The sequence below is a fragment of the Vanacampus margaritifer genome, chromosome 17, assembly GCF_051991255.1.
Source record: "Vanacampus margaritifer isolate UIUO_Vmar chromosome 17, RoL_Vmar_1.0, whole genome shotgun sequence".
NCBI lineage: Eukaryota > Metazoa > Chordata > Actinopteri > Syngnathiformes > Syngnathidae > Vanacampus > Vanacampus margaritifer.
The window spans coordinates 13,789,943-13,811,708 of NC_135448.1; the positions used below are offsets into that span (position 1 = coordinate 13,789,943).

Sequence of the window (21,766 nt, forward strand, 5' to 3'; positions counted from 1 at the left end):
TGTGTCGACTGTCTACAAAAAAGCTCCCATTGTCAACAGGTGCTTTGTAGAGACGAGAGAGGGGTGTCCAAACTTTTTCCTTTGACCCCAATTTGACATTGTCCGAATTTGTCAATTGTTTTTTAAAACAAGTCTTAAAGATGATCAGGCAAACAGTTTGGGATTTTTTTTTTTATTTTGGGGGGGATTTTTGGGGTGGCCCACAGCCCTGTATTCCACTAGAATAGAGCTGCCCCTGCCCTGAGCAGATCGCCACATTCAGAACCAAACCAAGACTAATCAGTAAAAAAAGATTTTTAAAAATTTAAGTAGTGTTGACTTGAGGATTTTAGTTCATCATTAATGTGATATGCTCACAAATCAGACCTTAATACAGACAGCATAAAGATGAGAACATTTTTACTTCTTATTATTTTAAATCATGAGGCAAAATAAAGTAATGTTTTTTTTTTTTTTTGCATATCTAGAAAAGCTCTACAAGTCAAATGTGTTAGTTTGGAGGTGTGTCGAACCCATGGGGGATATTTAAAAAATGTCAAAAAAAGTACATTTCTATTTATACTGAGGGCCGCTTGAAAATGGATGCTTGGCCGCAAATGGCCCCCGGGCCATAATTTGGACAACGACAATTTTGCTCTGAAAGAAAAAAAAAATAAGTTATCGTAGTGGTTTTTACAAGGCGAGACTCATAGTCCCAATCAAATGTGGACATTATTTCTTTTTAAGACGGACCTTTTTTTTTGTTTTTTTAAAGCTTCTTGTCAGATAAGAAAATGCATATTACTACTATTACAACTATTTTAACATAAAGATTATATAATGACCAATGATAGAGTTTTTGAAAGCAAAGGCGGGGGAATAGTACAGCTCATGTGTCCAGTTAACATAATTGAGAGTTGGAGCAAGCACAGACAGAGGCAGCAGTAAGAGGGGGAGAGAAAAAAAAAAACAACAACTTTTTTTTCCTTTTTTTTTTTTTTTCCATTTTATCAGGCCTCATGACTAGCACAACTCATGACCCGTGGATGTAACCAGCTCCGCCCTTGAGCTGGACTCCAGCCGGATTCTCCTTGTAAATATCAAAGTCGCAATAGTTGAAGCACACGCAAACTCCGGAGGTTACGTGGTCGCGTCTGCAAGGTGGACCGCAATCAGGTCAGTATGCTCTGATCAAATATCACAATGCATTTGTTGGATGAGAAGTTTATGGCATGTTAAGTCTAGCTTAGTCTTAAAATGCAGATTTGCACCCATATCCCCTAGAAATGAAAAAAAAAACATTTTCTCTGGTATAACCTAAACATCAGCTTGCATTAATAGGGGTGTTTAAAAATTTCCCCCAAATATCACTTTTTGGTGACGCCCGTAGTATGATTTTTACAATGAATAAATAAAACATATCTTGTAACATTTAGATAATTTGCTATTGAAAATTTTTATTACCGTGGGATGAGCCCCCTGAGATGCAACATCTCATTTACAAAGAGGTCCCACACAAAAAAAATATAAGGAATCATAATGACACACAAGACATAAAAGATAGGAAAAAATAAGAAAAGAGAAAAACAAATGTATAGAATTATAGATTATACCGAATGAACAATACTGAGCTCTTTAGGAATTGGACAAAATATCTCTCTATATATAGATATGAAACAAAAACGTAACAATTTCTTAACTAATAACTACTGTATGATCATAAGGTTCTCAAACAGGCCCGGTTTAATAATCTGAACATTCTTGCAACCTTAGAAGAGTGAGGCACGCCATAAAAAAATATCTAATAAAATGAGATTAAAAGTAGTGGTCACTGATATTATCCTGTTTTGGATGACCTGGAAGTCTGTACCCTCTGAAAATCCTGCCAGGCTTTTTCATCCTAAGAGTCGGCCGGCGGACATTTGGGAAAAGAAAAAAAAAAAAATCAATAGCGCTCCATCCTTAATCAAGAGTGCTCCGAGCTGATGGCAGAATGCCATGCGAGAAAAGCCGCCATTGACTTTGGCTTTTTAAAAGCAAGGTGAAGATAGAAGGAGAGCGCTAATAACGCGGTGCGTCGCGTATCTTAAAGAAGCCGCACGAGTGCGCAATTAATCAATGATTGAATCTATCAAATCAAATGTTTTGTTTATCAATCCATCTACCGTCAGCTTGTCTATTTTCCATTATCTGAATTGTCACTTGCACTGTCCTTGAACTCATCAAGTCACCCAGTCTGGAGCCTCACGTCAGTGCTGTTTACACCAGAATAGACAGACTGTGGAGGATATACAGTAGATATTAATAATGCCGCTTCACTTAAATTAGAAAATCCTGTCTTCGGGGTTTGTGATTTATTTTTATTTTTGTATAGAGCTGTTTCGAATATGCGTCTCTAATTCAGTCGAATAGGGCAACGTAAATATTGAACATTGTGGCAAGAGGCTGTGTAAACTAAAAACACACTCTTAAAACGGGTGGTTTATTAGTAAACAGAATTTTCTTTTCTTTGATCCTTCCTCGGGTCTCCTGACGGCCTCACGACTCTGGCTGGAAGTGTTCGGTTTAGGTGAACGGTATGGAATTTTTTAATAGGTTTTAGGTGAACTAATGAATACACACGCACGCACGCACACATGCACATACTCACCCACATACAAAAAAAAAAAGGGAAAAAAAAGAGAGCAATGATGATGACATGTCAAATCGGTAAAATTACCGAATGAACAATACTGAGCTCTCCAGAAAAAAAAAAAGACCACACAAAACAAGAAGGAAAAAAAAGTAAGCTGAACTGGGTGAAATGGCTAACCCAACTTTGGGTTATTTATATGGTTTGTGCCAATATATTGAAATAAGCCCCCATACCAATACTTGGATCAATTTGACCGAACTTTCTGGGTTGTTTTGTAGAAACCCTTTTTCTTTCTTTCTTCTTTTTGTTTGTAGAAAACAACCCAAAATCCAAAACAACCCAACTTTCTGCGTTGTTTTGTAGATTTTTTTAATTTTTTTTTTCCTTTGGCACAATACAATCCTAAAGGCAAAGTTGAGTCAAATTGACCCAAGTAGTGGATTGGTCCTTTTCACCCAGCAGTTTTTAGTGTGCAATATATACATTTTAAAACGGTTAGATAAAAAAATAACCCAATTAGCGTAAAAAATGGACTGATCCAGGCCATGGATCAATTTGACCCAACTATATGGGTTGTTTTGTAGAAAACAACCACTTTTTTTGTTTTGTTTTTGTAGAAAACAACCCGATAAAACAAGCTACATGGATCAATTTGACCCAACTTTGGGTTGTTTTGTGTATTCTACAAAACAAAATGGGTTGTTTTCTACAAAATAATCCAGCAAGTTGGGTCAAATTGACCCAAGTGTAGTGGCTTTGTCCAGTTTTTGACCAAAATTGAGTTATCTTTGACCCAACCGTTTAAGGCTTCAATATACCTCTAAAAATAGTTGGATCAAAAATAACCCAATTTGGGTAAAAAAAAAATAAAGTGTCAATTTGACCCAACTTTTAGTGTTGTTTTGTTCAACACAGCCCTATTTTGGGGGTTATTTTGTACAAAATGACCCAAATTTTTCAGGTTGTTTCAAATTGACCCAAGTGGTGGATCTGTCCCTTTTTGGCCCAAATAGGGTTATTTTTGACCCAACTGTTTTTCGTGTAGTATTTTACCTTGAAATTGCGTGAAATTAAAAAAAATTATATTCTTCTAATTTCTCACTTCTAGTTCCTGATCGTAAAACAGACACAAGAGCATGGCCGATATCAGCTGACGTCTAGAGTACTGATACCTTGAAATAAGGCCGGGTATCGTACAGATACCGCCCATCGCTAATCATAAACATGTTCAACCATTAAATGTAAGTAATGTCCTTTTAAACGCGGCCTTTGGAACCTTAACGTCAAGTAGGCGAACTGCAGATTTAGGAATATTTTTGGTCAACTTTATCGTTACATCTATTCCTTTATTGTACTTAACTCATTCACTGCCATTGACGACTATGGACGTCAAAAATTCAAACTATTTCTCTTAATTTAACATTTTTTTCATTTCATTTTTTATGAAAACCTAGAAAAAAATGTATTGTACATTTATAACAGATATAAAATTAGTGATTAATCGTGAGTCAAATTTTAATCGTCTGACGCCCCTTATTTTTTAAAAAATTGTAAAAATTAGGGGCTTCAGGCGATTTTATTTTATTTTTTTTAAGTTGTAATTAATCACATGACTTCACTAGTTAACTCACGATTAATCACAAATTTTATATCTGTTCTGAATGTACAATAAAAAATCTAGGTTTTCATACTCTTGTTAGAAAAAGTGGAGAGAAAAAATTGAAACTAATAAATAGTTCAAATGAATTTTTGACGTTTATAGCCGTCAATGGCGGTGAATGAGTTAATTTCCCATCAGGACTGTTGCAACAAATATGGACATCCTCTTCCTGCAACTAATCTACTATGTTGCTCTTTAACAGGTTGCATCAACACACGGCGAGCATGATGAATCCCTTTTCCTTCCTTTCTAATTTGAAGGCTCACTTCGGCTTTTAGTGGGCTGGCTCTGATGTCAGCCGGCTGGTTGGCTGGCTTGGCCGCGCGATGCCAGAGTGCAGCAGCAGGACACACAACACGCACACCGCCGCGTCTGCACGCTTTACTATTAATACCGCAGCCCCGCGCGTACGCCGGCCTCCGCGAGTGGACTGGATGCTGGAGGGTGCGAGGACAAAGGCGGATTAAGCGACAGACGCCCGAATTTGATATCCCCTCCTCCTCTCCATGTGGATGGGAGAGACACGGATTGATGAAGAGCGAGAGAGGGAAAGCGGGGGGACTGCGGTACACGCAGGGTCTGGATGAATAACCATGGCAACAGCAGCAGCAGCAGCAGCAGCAGGAACGGTGCGAGCGGAGATATAAACATTGCACAGGAGCGCATCCATCTGCATTAACTCCCTGGATCGTCTCACTTCCTGGATCGCTGCTAAGGTAACGATGTCGGACTTTGCGCTTGTCTGCATTGCCGGCGCGTGTGCGTGAGTGCGGGTCGGTCCGTGTGGGACAGAGCAGGCGAGCCTGCAAGGCAGGATGCGTGAAAGGCAAAATGACTAATTAGAGATGATAATTTCAAATGATTAATACTGTACATCGCTAGCAGCTATTTTTGGCGACAGCTATAATGCTTGTGTTCTACTTTCCGTATCTTTTACTCAAATGCATCACAGTTGGGTCAACCACAAGTCATAAAACTGGAAGACCTCAACTAAAGATAGATGATGCTCATTTACATATACAGTAACTGCAATCTGTTAAGTACTGTAAAAGTGAAAAAAGAAAACATCTACGCCAAAATGTTCTTTCGCCACCCTTGGCCTGCCATTTTGCAAAGTTTTGTTAAATTGGTCAACATCGAACAAATGCTACCAAAAATCCCATACAACCAAAATAAGTTATATTTTTTATTTTTATTATTATTATTTTTTTTATCTGTAATTAAAATGGATTCTTCATTGACCAATATCAAAAGTTTGCTTTAAATAAAGTATTTTTGAACTAACTAACTAACTAGACTATGGATAACAAAATCTACGCCAAATTTTAGCATACGTGTGCTAACAAACAGCGCGGACCTCCGCCAAGGATTTCATAGGAGTAGTGAATACTCTCATATTTGCTGATTGCAGATTCTTCTACTTTTGAGGAAACATAAATCATGCACTGTTATTTGCTGAAAAGCTCAACTTTTACTGTCTTTTTTTGCTCAGGCCAAAGCCATGTCTAATATGTTGTTTGAGACCACTTTTCTTGAGGCCGATACCAGTACGAGTACTCAACTCTTTAATAGTCACAGATACCGATACCAGTTGTACTTTTGGTACATAAACTATGACATAGTTTTAAAGAAAAACCTATATATCCCAATGTAGCATTTTTCTTGAAAATTGCATGAAATTAACGGCAATTTTAAATTCTGCTCATTTCTACTTCCTGATCATGAAACAGTACTAAAAGAGCGGTCAATATTGGTATCTCGTATCGCCGTTGCAAGTAAACAGACCAAGCTGAGTATCGGCCCGACACGATACCTGGTATCGGTATTCGCCCATCACTATTTTGAAATATAAAATTCAAATGGATTCAATGAAAGTTTGGTTCAAATTAAGCACTTTTGAAAAATTCCCAATCTATTCATCCATCAGAACATGAAAAACAAAATCCTCCTTCCCGCAGTTTTTGCTCAAACTGCTTCAATTTTTGGCCGCATGTGTATTGACCAACAAACAGCTCTGACCTCCGCCAAGGCTCGAAATGACATCATACTTTGATAATGTAGCAAATGAATCAATACATGCGTTACCAAACACATCTATTTGTTGACTTTTTGGGAACATGTCCCGATATTTGCCGAAAAACTCAACTCTTTACTTTTTTTTTGTGCTGAAGCCATAGCCATGTCTAATAAAAAAATTAATTTAACTGCTTTTGTGGTTGAAGTGAGAAACTTTTACTCAGACCGTAGCCTTGTCTAATAGAAATAGTGCTTTACCACCATTTTGTGACTTTTATAGCCAATTCTAAACCCTTTTTTTAAAAAAATTTTTTTAAGGTGGATGTCAATTTTTCCTTTTTGCAGGGGGATTGCTGTAAGACTGAATTGTGTCATTATCATTTTAGATTTAGATTAGTAGTCATTTTTAATGGAGGAAGTAAAGGAGACAAAATGACTTTGTTCTTTCTAACTGAATGTAACAAGTAAAGGATGACTCGCATTATAAAGCCGTACAGTGTTGTCTATTATTAGATTCCACACCCATTCCACAGTCCCAAACATCTGCACAGCCATCTTTGCGGTCCGAGAATATAGAGGCGGCTAACCGCGACCAGATTACGTGTTGCGTTCCCATGCAGTGTTGCTCTCATGTGACTGCTGCTGCTGGGATTGCAACAGCGCAAGATCACGCCGGCGCGTTGCAACAGAACAAATAGTCACAGTCATGCCCTTCCTAGCGCATGACAGATGGAATGGCGCGCCAACAAGTTTGCCCGAGAGGCGGCTGACTACGGGCTCGGGAGCGGAAGGTGGCGAAAATGTCACGTTACAACACCAAAGGATGGATTTTTGCGAGGTTTGCGGAGATGACACGCGCCCATGTCCGGGCGCTGCATTGTAAGAGCTTAATACGCCGGGTAGCGTGGGTGTGGGGGGGGAGTTGGTTCAGCAAAGATTATGACATCACATGATTTCTGGCTTAGTGTTTTCCTGCCAAGGACACATTGTCTCCTCTTTTAGTTTCTGGGAAGTGCAACAGCACAAAAATGCAATCAAATCCCACCGGCATGAGCGGATAATTGTTTATTAAAAGGGATTGTTGGTTTCTTTTTAAAAACAAAACAAAACAAAAAATTCAAATTGAGGGCATGGCCGCAGTGTCCTCAGGTGTAATTATACCGGGATGACCTCTGGCTGTGTGGAACTAGTCTCACTGGACCCTTCATTAAGAGAAAACAGCCTTTAGAATGCTATCCAGTATGTAATCCATCCATCCGTTTGCTATACTGCTCAGGTTTAAATGGAATGTTACGGTGAAAACTGGCACATCTTGATTTTTCAGGCAGACCCCGACGCGCTTATTTGGAGATTTGGTCCATTTTCTTTGACATGAGTCTGGTGGATTTGACATTTTAGCGGCATAGCGTTCGCCTGCTGGAACCACGTCTAAGAATCGGCGCAGGTAGTCTAATGTGAATTTGTAGGCAGGCAGATTCTGAGCTCCACGTACTTAAATTCACTAAACATTATTATAATTATTATTATTATTATTATTATTATTATTGTTGTGGCTAAGTCCATCTTAAAGCCACTGAGGGTGCAATAGTGTCAGTAAGGTGGGGCTTTAGGACCCAGATGCGGGAAGGCAGAGCAAGGAGGCCGAGGTGTAGTCCAAGAAAAAAGGTTTTAATTTCTAATCGAAAAAGCTATCTTCAAAGTACAAAATAAATTGAACTAACAAAACATGAATCTAAACATGGCTAAACAACTTAGGCAAATCTAACAGCATGACATGGTTCCTGACAAGACAAAAAAAGGACAGCGTGACGTGGAGAAAGACTTACAACAACAGCAACAATGAACCGACACAGACAGGGGGGAGACAGCCGACTAAATAGACCAACACTAATGACATAACAAGACACACCTGGCTGAGGGCACTGATTGGATGGCACATGAGGGTAATGGGGACACAGGTGGAAACAATCAGGAGTCAGGGTTGACACACACACCACACGAGGAAGGGCAAGTGACCAGAAACGAGAGGAGTCAATTTTCAAACTAAAACAGGAAATGACAAGACAAGGGGAACACACAAGGAAAACAGAAGCTAAACGTGACAGGAACTAAACATGACTAGAAATAAACATGACAAATAGAAAGTGGAAGTGTTTGACGTGATTGATCGCTTTGGTGGAAAAACAAGTCTGTTGCTGCGTTACCTTCAAGAAATGGATTTACTCACTTTAACGAGCTTCAAGTGCTACAAAATATGTTCAAATCTTTCCAATAATTAGCACAATGCGCCCAACCCTAGCAGTGGTCTAAAAACTGTATTGCTCCCAGTCTAATTACACACCTGCAAACTGATGAGCACCCAAGGGTCATCTTGGTGACCCACATTCTACAACACCAAATGGCTCCTACTATTATTATTATTATTATTATTATTATTATTTTCTGTGATTGCCTGGCAACCAGTTCAGGGTGTAAGGATTAAGCAGGTAAAGGTGGGGTCTTTAGTTTTGTCCGCTTGTGTTTGTAAACAACCAATTCAAAACGAACTCCTCCCATGGCTCAACCCCAACACTTCCTGTCAACATTGCGCCTGCCTTCAGCGACACGCACCCCCACCCCACCCCCGCGCGCTCTGTGATTGGCTGGAGGGGTAAACATAGACTTTCCGCCCACAAACGTCCCTCTCATGGCAAAACACAACAAAATGGCAAAATACAGCCCAGAGGTGCTGATTGAGAAGGATGACGTGAATACATCCAGTGTTTAAGAAGTGTTTATTTCTGAGTGAAAACTAAAGACCTCACCTTTAAGAAAATGGATGGATGGATTATTATTATTAGTAGTAATGCATTTATTTGTGGATGTGGCCACAATGGTGTAAAATGGCCATTTCTAAAACCGCCAAGCCGCGTGCGAAAATACCAACACAGAGTCAAACCTGCCTCTGCGCAGCTTTTGACCGCGCGTCGTGCCAGACTTGGGCACGACAAATTTTTTGAATTTTTATTTTGGTTGTAGTTTTTCTGTGGTGTAGGACTGTTTTGGAGTTACCTATCCATCTATTTTCTACACCACTTCTTCTTTTGAGAACAAAGAAATATTTTCTCATGTAGTGGTTTTGCATCATGAAAGTCATCGCAGGCCATCGCAGGTGAACAAATGGCAGTCGCAGGCCTCTCGTTGTCAGCAAGTTTTGCTGACATAATTAACTTATTGATGAATTTTCAAGCTGAGCCTAATAATAAAATCGGTGACGTCTGCCTGTGTGTGAGTGTGTGTGTGTGTTATGTAACAAGCACATTATAAAGAGATTATTTTGGGGGGGAGACCGTTTTAAGTCTTTACTGGCAGTACATGATGTTCAATCGACTGCTCTCTGCCCACTTAACACATTCCAGAGGAGGAGGCAGCAAAATGAATGGAAATGATTGAGAAGTAAAGGAATTAATGGCTTTTTATGAGCAAAGGATTGTGTTTGACTTTGAACACAATGCTTCTGTTCTTTGGAGCTGCCAAGCGTCCGTCATTGTCAAACCAAGTGCAGAGTCGGCAAATAAGAGAGAACAGTTGCTATCGTCGTTTTCTTGCCTCTTCAGTATATTTCCACCTGCCAGTCGATATGAGATTAATATTTGTGCCGCTTTTTGGCTCTTATAAGAAGCATGTTTTTGTTTTGAAATGAAAGTAGAATATAAACAGATTGGCATTTATTTATTTTTAATCGCCATTATTCTTCTGGCTTGTGTCTTTCAGTTAATAGAAGCAACCAACTTTTTAAGTTTAATTTGTAGCTATAAATACAACTAATATTTTATCCAATCCCATCGTCTCAATCGTATTTAATACAGATCATATCATTAAGCTTAAAACAATGCGAATTTTGGAGCTGATCAGCGAGTGAGTTTAAAAGAAATCGTTAACTGGTTGTCAATTTTATTCAAACAATATATTGACCGTATAGTCAACTCAAACCAGCCCGGCCCACGAATAGCCAAAATGTGCGGGGAACTGACGCCCATTGAAATGCATTGGGGAAAAAATTGTCACATTTTTCAACCTTAAAAATTCTCCCCAAAATGCTGCTAACCTTAATAAATAGAAAATGAAAAAATATATATTTTAAAACATTGGGGTGAAAATCTGACACCTTGGATTATTATCAATGTAGTGTTGTAATGTCTTATATTCTGGATCCGATCAATGACGTCATTGATCGATTGGCAAATGACATTGCAACCAATCACCGATTTTACATCAAATGCAAAATATCTGCTGATCCGATCTGATATCAGCTAACGTGATTCCAATCCTTCTTTGCCTCAACCCTTCAAACTGTCCAACTGAACGTGAGACACAACTCGTGATTAAATATAAATCCTGTTTATGTAATCGTATAAATCTGAAATCTTCAATATCGTCAATAAACAGGAGTAACGCCAAGCTTTTGCTAATGGTGACAAGCAACAAAGCCACAACGAACAGTTATTTAATACATTTAGCGTATAAGTTTTACACTATTTTTACATCTAAATATTGTTTTTCTCTTAAGTGGGCGGAGCCTGTTCACTCGCCCAAATTTTAGCCGTGTCCTGGAGAATATAAATCCATGTCTGTTTTTGTCCAAATGGGATCCAGACATTGTTGGTTAAACAGAAAACAAACATGCTGCTGCATCTGCGCCAGTTCGGCCTCAGGCTGTCTGTGATACAGTAAAGTACGCTGATGATATTTTTATGTGTGTAAATGCTCCCTCCCTCAAAGAGGTCCAGAGTGACTTTTGTATTTTGTATTCTAAAGTGTAAAGATGCAACGACGTTTATTTTTGCTCATTGTGAAACACAGTCCAACGCTGGATCGACCAATCGTAATCATTTTTATTTTTTTTTTTCAGGAGAGCTCAGTATTGTTCATTCGATTTGACATCATCATTGCTCTCCTTTTTTTAAAAAACAAATAAATTAATAAAAATGTTTTGTTTTTTTCTCTCTCTTTTTTTTTAAATATATATACATATATATACACATACACACATATATATATATATATATATATATATATATTTTGTATGTGGCTGAGCATCTGCGTGCTTGTGTGTATTCATCAGTTCACCTAAAGCCCATTAAAAAAAAATCCCATACTAATAATATAATATAATAATAAATTGCCAAATGCAGAAACATCAATGTAAGTTATCACGATGTAGTGGCTCTCTAACAGACAGAATTAAGTAACCAGAATTAGGTTAAAAAATTCTATATACGTAGACCATGTTTCTATAAATTTTGATATTAAAGTGTTAAGATGCAACGACGTTTATTTTTACTCATTGTGAAACACAGTCCAACGCTGGATCGACCAATCGTAATCATTTGTTTTCTTTTTGTTTTTTTGTTTTTTTTTCAGGAGAGCTCAGTATTGTTCATTCGATTTGACATCATCATTGCTCTCCTTTTTTTAAAAACAAATAAATAAATAAAAAAATAATAATTTTTTTTCTCTTTTTGTTTTTTAATATATATACACATACACACATATATATTTTTTTTTATATGTGGGTGAGCATGTGCGTACGTGTGTGTATTCATCAGTTCACCTAAAGCCCATTAAAAAAAATCCCATACTAATAATATAATATAATAATAAATTGCCAAATGCAGAAACATCAATGTAAGTTATCACGATGTGGCGGCTCTCGCTAACAGACAGAATTAAGTAACCAGAATTAGGTTAAAAAATTCTATATACGTAGACCATGTTTCTATAAATTTTGATATTAAAGTGTAAAGATGCAAGGACGTTTATTTTTGCTCATTGTGAAACACAGTCCAACGCTGGATCGACCAATCGTAATCATTTGTGATGCTGTGGCAGAACTGAAATATTTTCATTTTTTTGACAGGTGATGACTGGGATTATATCATGTCTGAAGTCCAGGGAACTTTGGAGTTTTCCGTAGAGTTGCACAAATTCCATAATGTGGATCTTTTCCAGAGAGGGTAAGAAATATTGTACACTACATATACTGAACAAATTTGATATTTAGTACAGTGGTGTAAAACGACAAAGACTTGATTCGCCATTCGAGTTATTGCTGCCATTCTCATTAACTAATGGATTTAACCTATAAGTGACACACAGTGCGGGCTTTAAAATCCAATTTGTCTGCAAATGAAAATGCCTCCACCTTCCACCTTGCTCCATGCTGATGACTTATTAGTGCACATATTCATATTATGTATGAGATTGAGGCAATATCGCGTATCTGCAGGGCCCAGCAGCACAATATAATACAATAATTAAATGGGGACGATTTATTAGGAATAACATTGTACTAATCCTTTCGGTCTCATTTTTACTATTTTAGCAGTCGCTGTGCTTTTTTTTTTTTTTTTTTTATAACATAGGACAGACATCATGTAAACACTTACCCTGATTAAATCTTAATGTAAAGATGACTGAAGAAAACTAATAGCGCTTTGCTATAATGCAATAGCTAAAAAATCAATGTTAATCCTCGTCCGAATGTACACTGGCTGATTTTAAATGTAGTGATTAAGTGCAAATTAGAATGGAACGGAGGCAATCACAATTAGCACCATATTCATATTATTACTGCCGCGCTTTGTGATGTCATTAATATGAATCTGTTCTTTGCCTCCGAGCGATCTCGTAATAATAGGCAGTAATTGACTAAATGTGAATATACTCGCCGATTTATTCAGGCACTGAAACAAGAAAAATATTATATTTCCTCATTCATATATATATATATATATATATATTTTTTTTTTTTTTCTTGTTAGGAAAAAATGTATATTGAAACTATTTGATTTTAAGAATTTTTTGGGGTTTGACAAACATTTTTAAATTAAATTATTATTATTAATTAATTAAATTAATTAATTCAAATTAAGGGGCCATAGTTTCTTAAATCGTTAAAAAAAAAAAACTGTCCTTGACGCAAAATCGTCTATGATGCCCTTGTGTGATTGTCTGCTTCTCAACTCTGTGGTTGATCCGAATCATGCCAAGGCCAGTTAAACATTCCTGGGACATGATCGACCTTAAGTGGCCTCGATTTGACTCCACAAGGGGGAGCAAATTCTCCATACGGATGTCAATAATTTACATGTCAGGCTGTCAACAGAAAACCATTTGACATAGCTTTTTAATTATTATTATTATTTTATTTTTTTTCGGAAATGCTGCAACTTAACAGCTGTTAATTTGAAGTGAATCATGATGGCTATCAAGACTACGTCTGTTTTAAATCAACAAATACAAAAAAATATGCTAAATTACGTAAAAATGTATTCATGCATGCATTTTTACATATATGATGTCATCCATCAGGTTCTACCAGGTACGAACAGGGTTGAAGGTCTCCCCTCGCGTGCTCCACAGGTTAATAGTGACGACGCAAGATAATGCAGGTGAGTGCCAATGATTTATTTGCATCTAATACAGTATCTTTCAATAATTATAATTATTATACACATCTAATACAATGTGGGCGTAATCCCTAACCTGCTATATTGGCTCCCAGAAATATTTCTGTAGCAATCAATGTTCATTCAGCATTTTCTGAATCCACATGATTACTTCCTCCTCTTGCTAATCTGAAATACAATCTTACGCGCTCATTTTACATCCTTGACATCTTGCGTTCTTTTCTTGCTCGACCTTCCCCGAGCCTTCCAATCTGCTTCTCCAGCAACCCAGGAAGCCAATTCACTGGCGATAATGATTCACAGTAATAAGTTATTTTTAGCTTCTCCGGGCCTCGTGAGTCGTGTGTGTGTGTGTGTGTGTGTGTGCGTGTGTGTGTGTGTGTGTGTGCGTGTGTGCGTGTGTGTGTGTGTGAGTGTGTGTGAGTGTGTCGAATTGTCAGGATCTGGCTTCTAAAAAGGGCATTTTTTTATCGCGAGACCTTTTTGGGAATATTGTTAGATTTTGGTGTGTTCAAGCAGCGGGTGTCTGTGTGTGATTATGACTTTGATTTATGTCGTTTGTCGCTGAGATGGCAGGAATAGTCCGATACAAATATCAATGTGTGAAGTTCTTTTCTTACCTCAGTCTGTGGTTTGTGTGGATTTTTAAAGAGGATGTAAATTATAAACAGTCATTTATGTAGCCTGGGATTTATTGATTTCATGAATGTAAAAAATTTGAAAATGAAATCATAAAAAATCATTAAAAAAAATTAAATCATTAATGTAAAAACATGCACACTGTGCCATTTTTTTTTTTCATGAACCAAAATCATTTTGTTAACTGGGGTGGCTAATGGAAAATTGAGACGGTGAGATGAGGCACCAGTTTTTCATACCCCCAAACTATTTTGTCGGGGGGGGGGGGGGGGGCGATGCGCAGCGTGTCATTGGCGTTATGGGAGCGACGTCCCTGCTCACCATAAAGAGAGCATTGACTGTTTTCGTTCATGGAAGCAGCACTTCCTCACAAAGCTGCCCAATCCGATTTTTCAGTTTGTGGACAAATATACAAATATAAAAAAAATAAAATGGACTTATTTGTGTAGTGTCAAGTCTTCTTCTAGAAACCAAAATATTTATATTAAATGCTATTTTACACGGTATAATTATACAATACTGACAATTTACAAGTTGTGCATAACATTAACCAGCTTTTCTTGTTTTTCGGCTGCTTTTACAAGGTCATGAATTAAGCCCGTTCACCTCGATTTGAGATCGAGAAGGTGTGTGGGTGGGGGGTGGGAGTGGGGGGGGGCCCACTTTGACGATGGGCCCGACGCGCAGTGTGTCATCGGCGTTATGGGTGCGACGTCCCTGCTCTTAATCTAAAAGTCAGCACACTATAAAGAGAGCATTGACTGTTTTCGTTCATGGAAGCAGCACTTCCTCACAAAGCTGCCCAATCCGATTTATCAGTTTGTGGACAAATATACAAATATGAAAAAATAAAATGGACTTATTTGTGTAGAGTCAAGTCTTCTTCTAGAAACCAAAATATTTATATTAAATGCTATTTTACACGATATAATTATACAATACTGACAATTTACAAGTTGTGCATAACATTAACCAGCTTTTCTTGTTTTTCAGCTGCTGTTTTTTTTTTGGGGGGGGGGGGGGGGGTCATTCATCATATGCAGCAACAGGAAATAATCCCTTACTGTGATCTCTCTCAAAGTGCATGCTCGACATTTCAGTTATTGGGCCCCAGACGCTCTCATCGCGCGTATGACGGATTGCGCCAAACACTCAACTGAAGCGTTTAATGATGGCCATTCAACTGGCAATAACATCATGATTTTCAAGGTGCAATGTCATAGCATCATGAAGAGCAATTGTACTCTGAGAGTTTTGTGGGTTTTATTGATAGGACAGGGAGGCCCACACACAAATATATACCGGTGTACACACACTGTAATACACAGCAGATGTAGCATACCAGAGGCTGTAAGAAGATTATTTCTGGCACAGAATGACTGTGACGAAAGCTTGGGGGCATTTCAGCAAGTTTTAAAGCGCAGGATGTGATAACGCCCCAAAACGTGTACAGACGGAAGCGTTTCATTATGCAATAAACCTTTGATGTGTGGCTGGTTCACATGTTACATCCATGACGAGGCTAGTCCAAATACTGTAATGTGCAACAGGATAGAAGCTTGTAATATTTTTTGATTGATCATTGCCTTGATTGCTTTCAACATGTGTTTAAAGCCTGTGTAAAAACACGCCTATGGTGTTCGTTATCGTTTTGACCTGGTCAATTAGTTTAATGCTAATGGCTAGCTAGCTTTGTGCTTCTTTGTCATTTTAATTTATTTAGTTTTGTATCATACTCAATGAAATTGGTTCGGTTTCACTTTTGTCAGCACTTTTTGGGGTTTGGATGGGGGCCATTTTGTCATGACGAGGCTTATTTTCAAGTGGCTATGCACACTTTTAGGTCCTGGAATGGAGAAAAATCATCAGCACACACACACACACACACACACACCACTGCCCACAGCTTGATCAGGCGCAATAGCAAGAAGAAAAAAAAAAAAATTCACAGGGCTGATTTTTCACAATTCCAAAAATATGTTGCTTTTAAAAATGCTTTTGTCTTTGGTTGGCAAAAATAAAATAAAATAAAATAAATTGCAAACTTTTTTTTTTTTTACTTTTGGTTTGTATTTTGGCTGTTCTGTTAGGTCCACAAAAACACATTTTTCAAATTAAAAAATATAACAAAATCTTTTTATCCCACAAATGCAGGTAAACCTTTCACTGACACTTTAATGGGCCCTGGTAACACCCAAAAAAAAAAAAATCTTTAAGTTTTTTTTTTTGCCCTTTAATCAGGTGCACCTTCGTCAGAAAATTTTATGTTTTGATTTGCTACAAAAAACACACCAGGGGCCCCGACAAGACCCCAAAATGACAAAAAGCGCAATACACATTTTGGACTATTCCATCAGGTCAGCAAATTACACAAAATCACTAAAAAAACAGTTTATTGTGTCTGTGGCATTATTAATTAAAAACTATTCTTTATATTAAAGCCTGATTTTGTCAATTAAAGACTTAAGGATCTGCAGAAACCCTGTTGAGTTACCATAATAACCATAATGCCATAAATAGTTGCTCATCTATTTTAAGAACATGACTCAGAATGTTTAAATTTAAGCAAGTCTATAAAAAAGTATTTAAGAAAAAACGTGTTTTCGTGCATGTTAACATTTCAGTTCCCATCCCATCTCAAATGCTAATCCAATGCAACACTGACACTCAAGTCTCCTTCACACATCCAAGAGTCACGCTCCCACACTCCCACTCGTCACGTTTTGTGGCTGTTTGATGCTACAGGGAGCGGCAGCATTATCAGGAGGGATCCCCCGTGGAGAGGAGCAGACTATAAGACCGAAACAGGCGCACCGTCTCTGCGGGACGTTTCAAAATCCTCTCGGGGCTCGCAGTTGGGCAGCGGTGCAGCTTGTGTGAAAATACCATGAGCTACGCAGCCAGCCACCTGATTGCAGCAGGCTATTTAATACAGTATATTATGAGACAAATATGCGAGCTGCTTTACTCTCTGTAGCTTTCATTTGTCTCAGCCGTTCTTCTGCTTTAGGAGTGCAGTGTTGCTAAACTAGCTTCTATATAATATATTAGTAACCGTTCAGTACAGTTTTACACCAGTGTAAACTACCAAAAATGTATTCATGTCCAGACTCGGGGTCCACTCTTAAAACTCATTCACTGCCTTTGACAGCTATAGATGTCAAAAATTAATTTAAACTATTTTTATGAGTTTAACATTTTTTTTTCCATTTTTGCTAATGATAGATATTATAACATTTTTAATACTTCATTTTATTTTATTAGCCATTGTTACACATTATTAACATTTTAATTCTTTATATTAACCTTGTCGAAATGTTTTGTGTCCTGTGCAGAGCAGATGGTGTTGATTTCGGTATAATTTGACCTTAAGCTGGGACATACTATTTAGTCTAAAAAAGTTCCTTCTCAGCGTTTTGTGCGAAAACACATTTGGTCCTTGAGAACAGAATCTGTTTTGAACACGCACCCCTGACTCTGTTTTCGCCATCTGCTCACGGAAAAGTACCAGAGAGTATGTTTTGTCTACAAATGAAAGAGAGGAGGTCTTTTAACTATAAGAAACCATTGTACATGCGGAAGAGCTACATTTGACGCTCTGAATCCCACCTGTTTAGTGATGAATTAGAGACTGTTATCTGTCCAGAGATCTCTGACTGATTAAAAATCATTTTTGCAAAGGTGTATTTTTCTTACATTAAGTCTATCTTCATTTTTGGAACACGCAAAGAGGACAGAATAATTGTATTCCTCTTTCACTAACAAGAGTATGAAAACCTAGATTTTTTTGGGGGGTACATTTAGAACAGATATAAAATTTGTAATTAATCATGAGTTAACTTGTGACGTCATGCGATTAATTCTGATTAAAAAATTGAATCGCCTGATGCCCCTAATTTTTATTCAACTTTTCTTTAAAAATATATATTTTTTAAATTTTTAATAAAAAATAACAATTATATTAAAAAAAATAGGGGCGTCGGGCGATTTTAATTTTGAAACTCAATTAATTGCATGACACTAGTTAACTCACGATTAATCTCAAATTTTATATAACTGTTCTAATACAAAAAAAAAATCTAGGTTTTTATACTTTTGTTAACAGAAGTGGGAAAAGTTAAACTAGAAATAATTCAAATTATTTTTTGACGTCTATAGCCGTCAATGGCAGTGAATGAGTTAAAAACAAACAAAACATAAATGTGTAATCGTATTTAATTGCATGACTTCAGTATTTAACTCATGATTAATCCCCAATTGTATATCTGTTTTCATAATCTTGTTAACATTAAAAGAAAAAGTTAAACTAATAGGGGTGTTAGTCTCTATTCTTGGCCAAATGGCACATATCGATGGATATTCAAATTCACACCAGCCACAATATATCCAAAATACTCGGTCCCAAAAAATGTACAAATGTATGCCGTGTTGTCGCACAGCAGGCGAATGCAGCTTCAGCTCGCCGGCGGTGTACGACGGCACCGCGTTCAGCCGGATATTCCAGATCCTTTACAGGAACGAGGATATCACCGTCAACGACAGCATGCTCTTCAAAGTGCATCTGCTGCTGGATGGGGAGAGGGTGAGTCACGTCGGTGACATTTTGTGCTGCCGCGCACACGAGCGCCTATTTGTGTCCTTTCCGGGTTCATTCCATTGCCAATTTTGGGGGTGATACACAATTGAAATGCTGTTTGAATTATTCCTTAAATAAAAACATTACAACCTCGATTTTATATAGATATGATAATTTTGTGTATTTTTTTTTGCATCATTTCCTGACACGCGTCATTTAGCTTTCTGCGTTAGCCGTGAAGGTGACGTACGCAAAACTGTATTAGCAGGGACGATTAGAACGAGAAGTGATTTGTTTTCTAATGAGTAAGGTAGATATTGTTCATACAAAATACCATTTGAATGACAAATGGTAGGATGTGCAGAATATAAATCTGCATAAAAGTATACTTTTGATGCCAGACAGGCCGCGTAAAGACATGTCGGGTGTCAGCAGTGAGCTTCTCCCGAAGGCTCCCGGCTCATTAACCTTCCGGAGGTTATCTGCTGCTCGTATCCGGAGATGGCGCAGACAAAAATAGCCCCTCGTTTCCCCTTTATTTGCGTACGTGCAATCCGTGCCTGATCGATGACGGCGTCGATACCGGAGATCAAAGATCGCCGCGTTTACTCTTGTCGGAGGCGGCGGGGATGCGATCTCATCTCGGGCCGCCGTGTGAATCTATTAACATGGCTGCTTTACTTTCAAGCTTCAAAAGACACCATTAGTTGGTCTGCTGCTCTTTCATGCTGTTTTGTTTTTTGTGCTGTGATAAGCACCTTTGAGTCTTTGGCACATAAATTCACTTACTTTGCATAAGTTAGAAGACATGTAGGACGTCGTATATGCAAGGCAAGGCAAGGAAAGGCGTTTACATCCAACTCATTCACTCTCAGCTATTTTCACTGAAGCAACCCCCGTCACTCCCAGCTGTTTTACTGGATTTTGACAGATTTTGCAATTCCTATACAAACATGGAACCTACCAAAAGCAACATTAGAGTTTCTTCTTTCATCAGGGAAAATTTTGCATTTTGCAGCAATTAACATTAGAATATAGCTAAGTTTCATTATTATTCACAAACCTGTTGAAAAGCAGTGGGGGAAAAAGAGCTTTTTTGCAACATGGCCCTGGCTGATCTCTCATACTCTGCTGCTACCTGCTGGCCGTTTTATGTAACAACTACCATTGCCTTAAGCAACCTTTTCAGGTCAGAAGCTACATCAACGCCTTCTGTATCCTGTAGGATTTAAAAAAAACAACGTCTAAATATGTTTTGGGGGATTGAAGGACAACGTATTTATACGTTTTTGGGTTTGAATGAGTTAAAAGCAAAGTGCATGCGGAAAAAGCATTGATTTGAATGAATTCTAATCAATCAATCAGTCATAGCAAAGGAATGTGGGATCCAATGAAGGACTTCAATTTAAAAGCATTTACACTTGAGGCTGACCTTTTCCGTTGGCGTGCAGCATAACCGCTAAATGCTGATTCACCATGTTTGCGTTGAACTCTGGGCTCCACTAATTTACCCAAGTCTGCAGACCTCAGAGCCCTACTGGGTATATATTCAATTAGCATTTCTTTAATGTATTCAGGACCTAAACCACTCAATGATTTATTATTTATATTATATATATTTGGAACCGGTTGCCAAGCTACCAAACAGGAAGTAATCTAGTGCCTTTTCCCGCAAGTTTGGACATAAAGTTGATCAGATATTTCCAATGAGTCCCAGAAATTTCTGTCTCAAATTTCATCAGATCGGGTTATCTTAGAGTCTCAAATATCGGTAATTAAAAATTCCAGAACGAAGCCATTTCCCATGGGACAGTTGCTCATTCCTTGGCGGAGGTCTGCGCGCTCTAATTTCTCTCGCCTTTGCAGGTGGAGGAGGCCCTCAGCGAGGTGGACTTCCAATTGAAGCTGGACCTTCACTTCACTGACAGCGAGCAACAGTAGGTGTCGTCACCTCAATCCTGTAATCCATTTTGTGAGTTGCAACAATTTGTATTCATACTTTCCCAGGTTGGCCGACATAGTCTCGGTCCCGTTGATCAGCAGCCGTACCCTCAACCTCCACTTCCACCCGCAGCGAGGCTTGCATCATCACGTTCCCGTCATGTTCGACTACTTCCACCTGTCGGTCATTTCGGTCTCCATCCACGCCTCGCTGGTTGCCTTGCATCAGCCGCTGATCAGGTAAGCGCATCTGCGTGGCTTTAACATTGCAAAAAAGCACGGCGGTTCTTCTGATGCAGTCTTCTTGTAAGATTTCAGGGGAAAAAATTTTTTTTTTTTCAAATTTTTGCTCGACATCAATTCTGTATTCAAGCATGTCTTCTCCGTGCAGCTTTGCTCGCACAGGAAAGGGCTCCTGGCTGGGAGAAGGTTCGCCAGAGAGCGCCGGTGACCCGGCTGCCATCTCTGTGGAAAACCTCGTGTTCGGAGCAGGCTACTGCAAGCCCGTCATCTCCGAGGTACGGCGCAGGAAGTCCGGTCCCCGTTTGACGTAGATGTTCTTTGATGGATTTGGATGCCATTTGCAATTGGGTCGCCATGACGATGCATTAAAGGCTCAGCCAAATTGGAATTATAGATCTTGGATGTGTGTCATCCTCGAAATTGGTCACTTGAGGCTGGGAAAAGCAGACGCTAACGCAGATTACAGGGATTAACTGATCTGATGAGGGGAACTGACAGACTTTTAAATATCTGCTCTGAATTTGTTACATTGATACTTTACTTCTGGATTTAAAATATGCGAGTGCATCAAATTGATCAGGCCCTCGATAAATATTAAGCGGCGCACCTTTGGCTTTGAAGTATTT

The 21,766-nt window shown here is 38.4% G+C and overlaps 1 protein-coding gene across 8 annotated transcripts in view; it reads left to right on the plus strand.

Moving 5' to 3' along the window:
- Nucleotides 1-21,766, plus strand: part of fam135b (family with sequence similarity 135 member B) — a 51,625-nt gene that overhangs the window by 4,298 nt on the left and 25,561 nt on the right. For 7 of the 8 annotated variants that reach the window (XR_013288885.1, XM_077548826.1, XM_077548830.1 and 4 more), the window contains 8 exons: nt 994-1,155; nt 4,477-4,990; nt 12,190-12,286; nt 13,644-13,723; nt 18,820-18,962; nt 20,823-20,893; nt 20,964-21,137; nt 21,289-21,415. Coding sequence is in view for 7 of the 8 variants with exons in the window: in XM_077548826.1 (XP_077404952.1) it covers nt 12,210-12,286; nt 13,644-13,723; nt 18,820-18,962; nt 20,823-20,893; nt 20,964-21,137; nt 21,289-21,415 (672 nt within the window). In the remaining variant the exon portion in view is untranslated. The remainder of the gene's footprint in view (nt 1-993; nt 1,156-4,476; nt 4,991-12,189; nt 12,287-13,643; nt 13,724-18,819; nt 18,963-20,822; nt 20,894-20,963; nt 21,138-21,288; nt 21,416-21,766) is intronic. The other variant, XM_077548832.1, reaches the window with a different exon arrangement.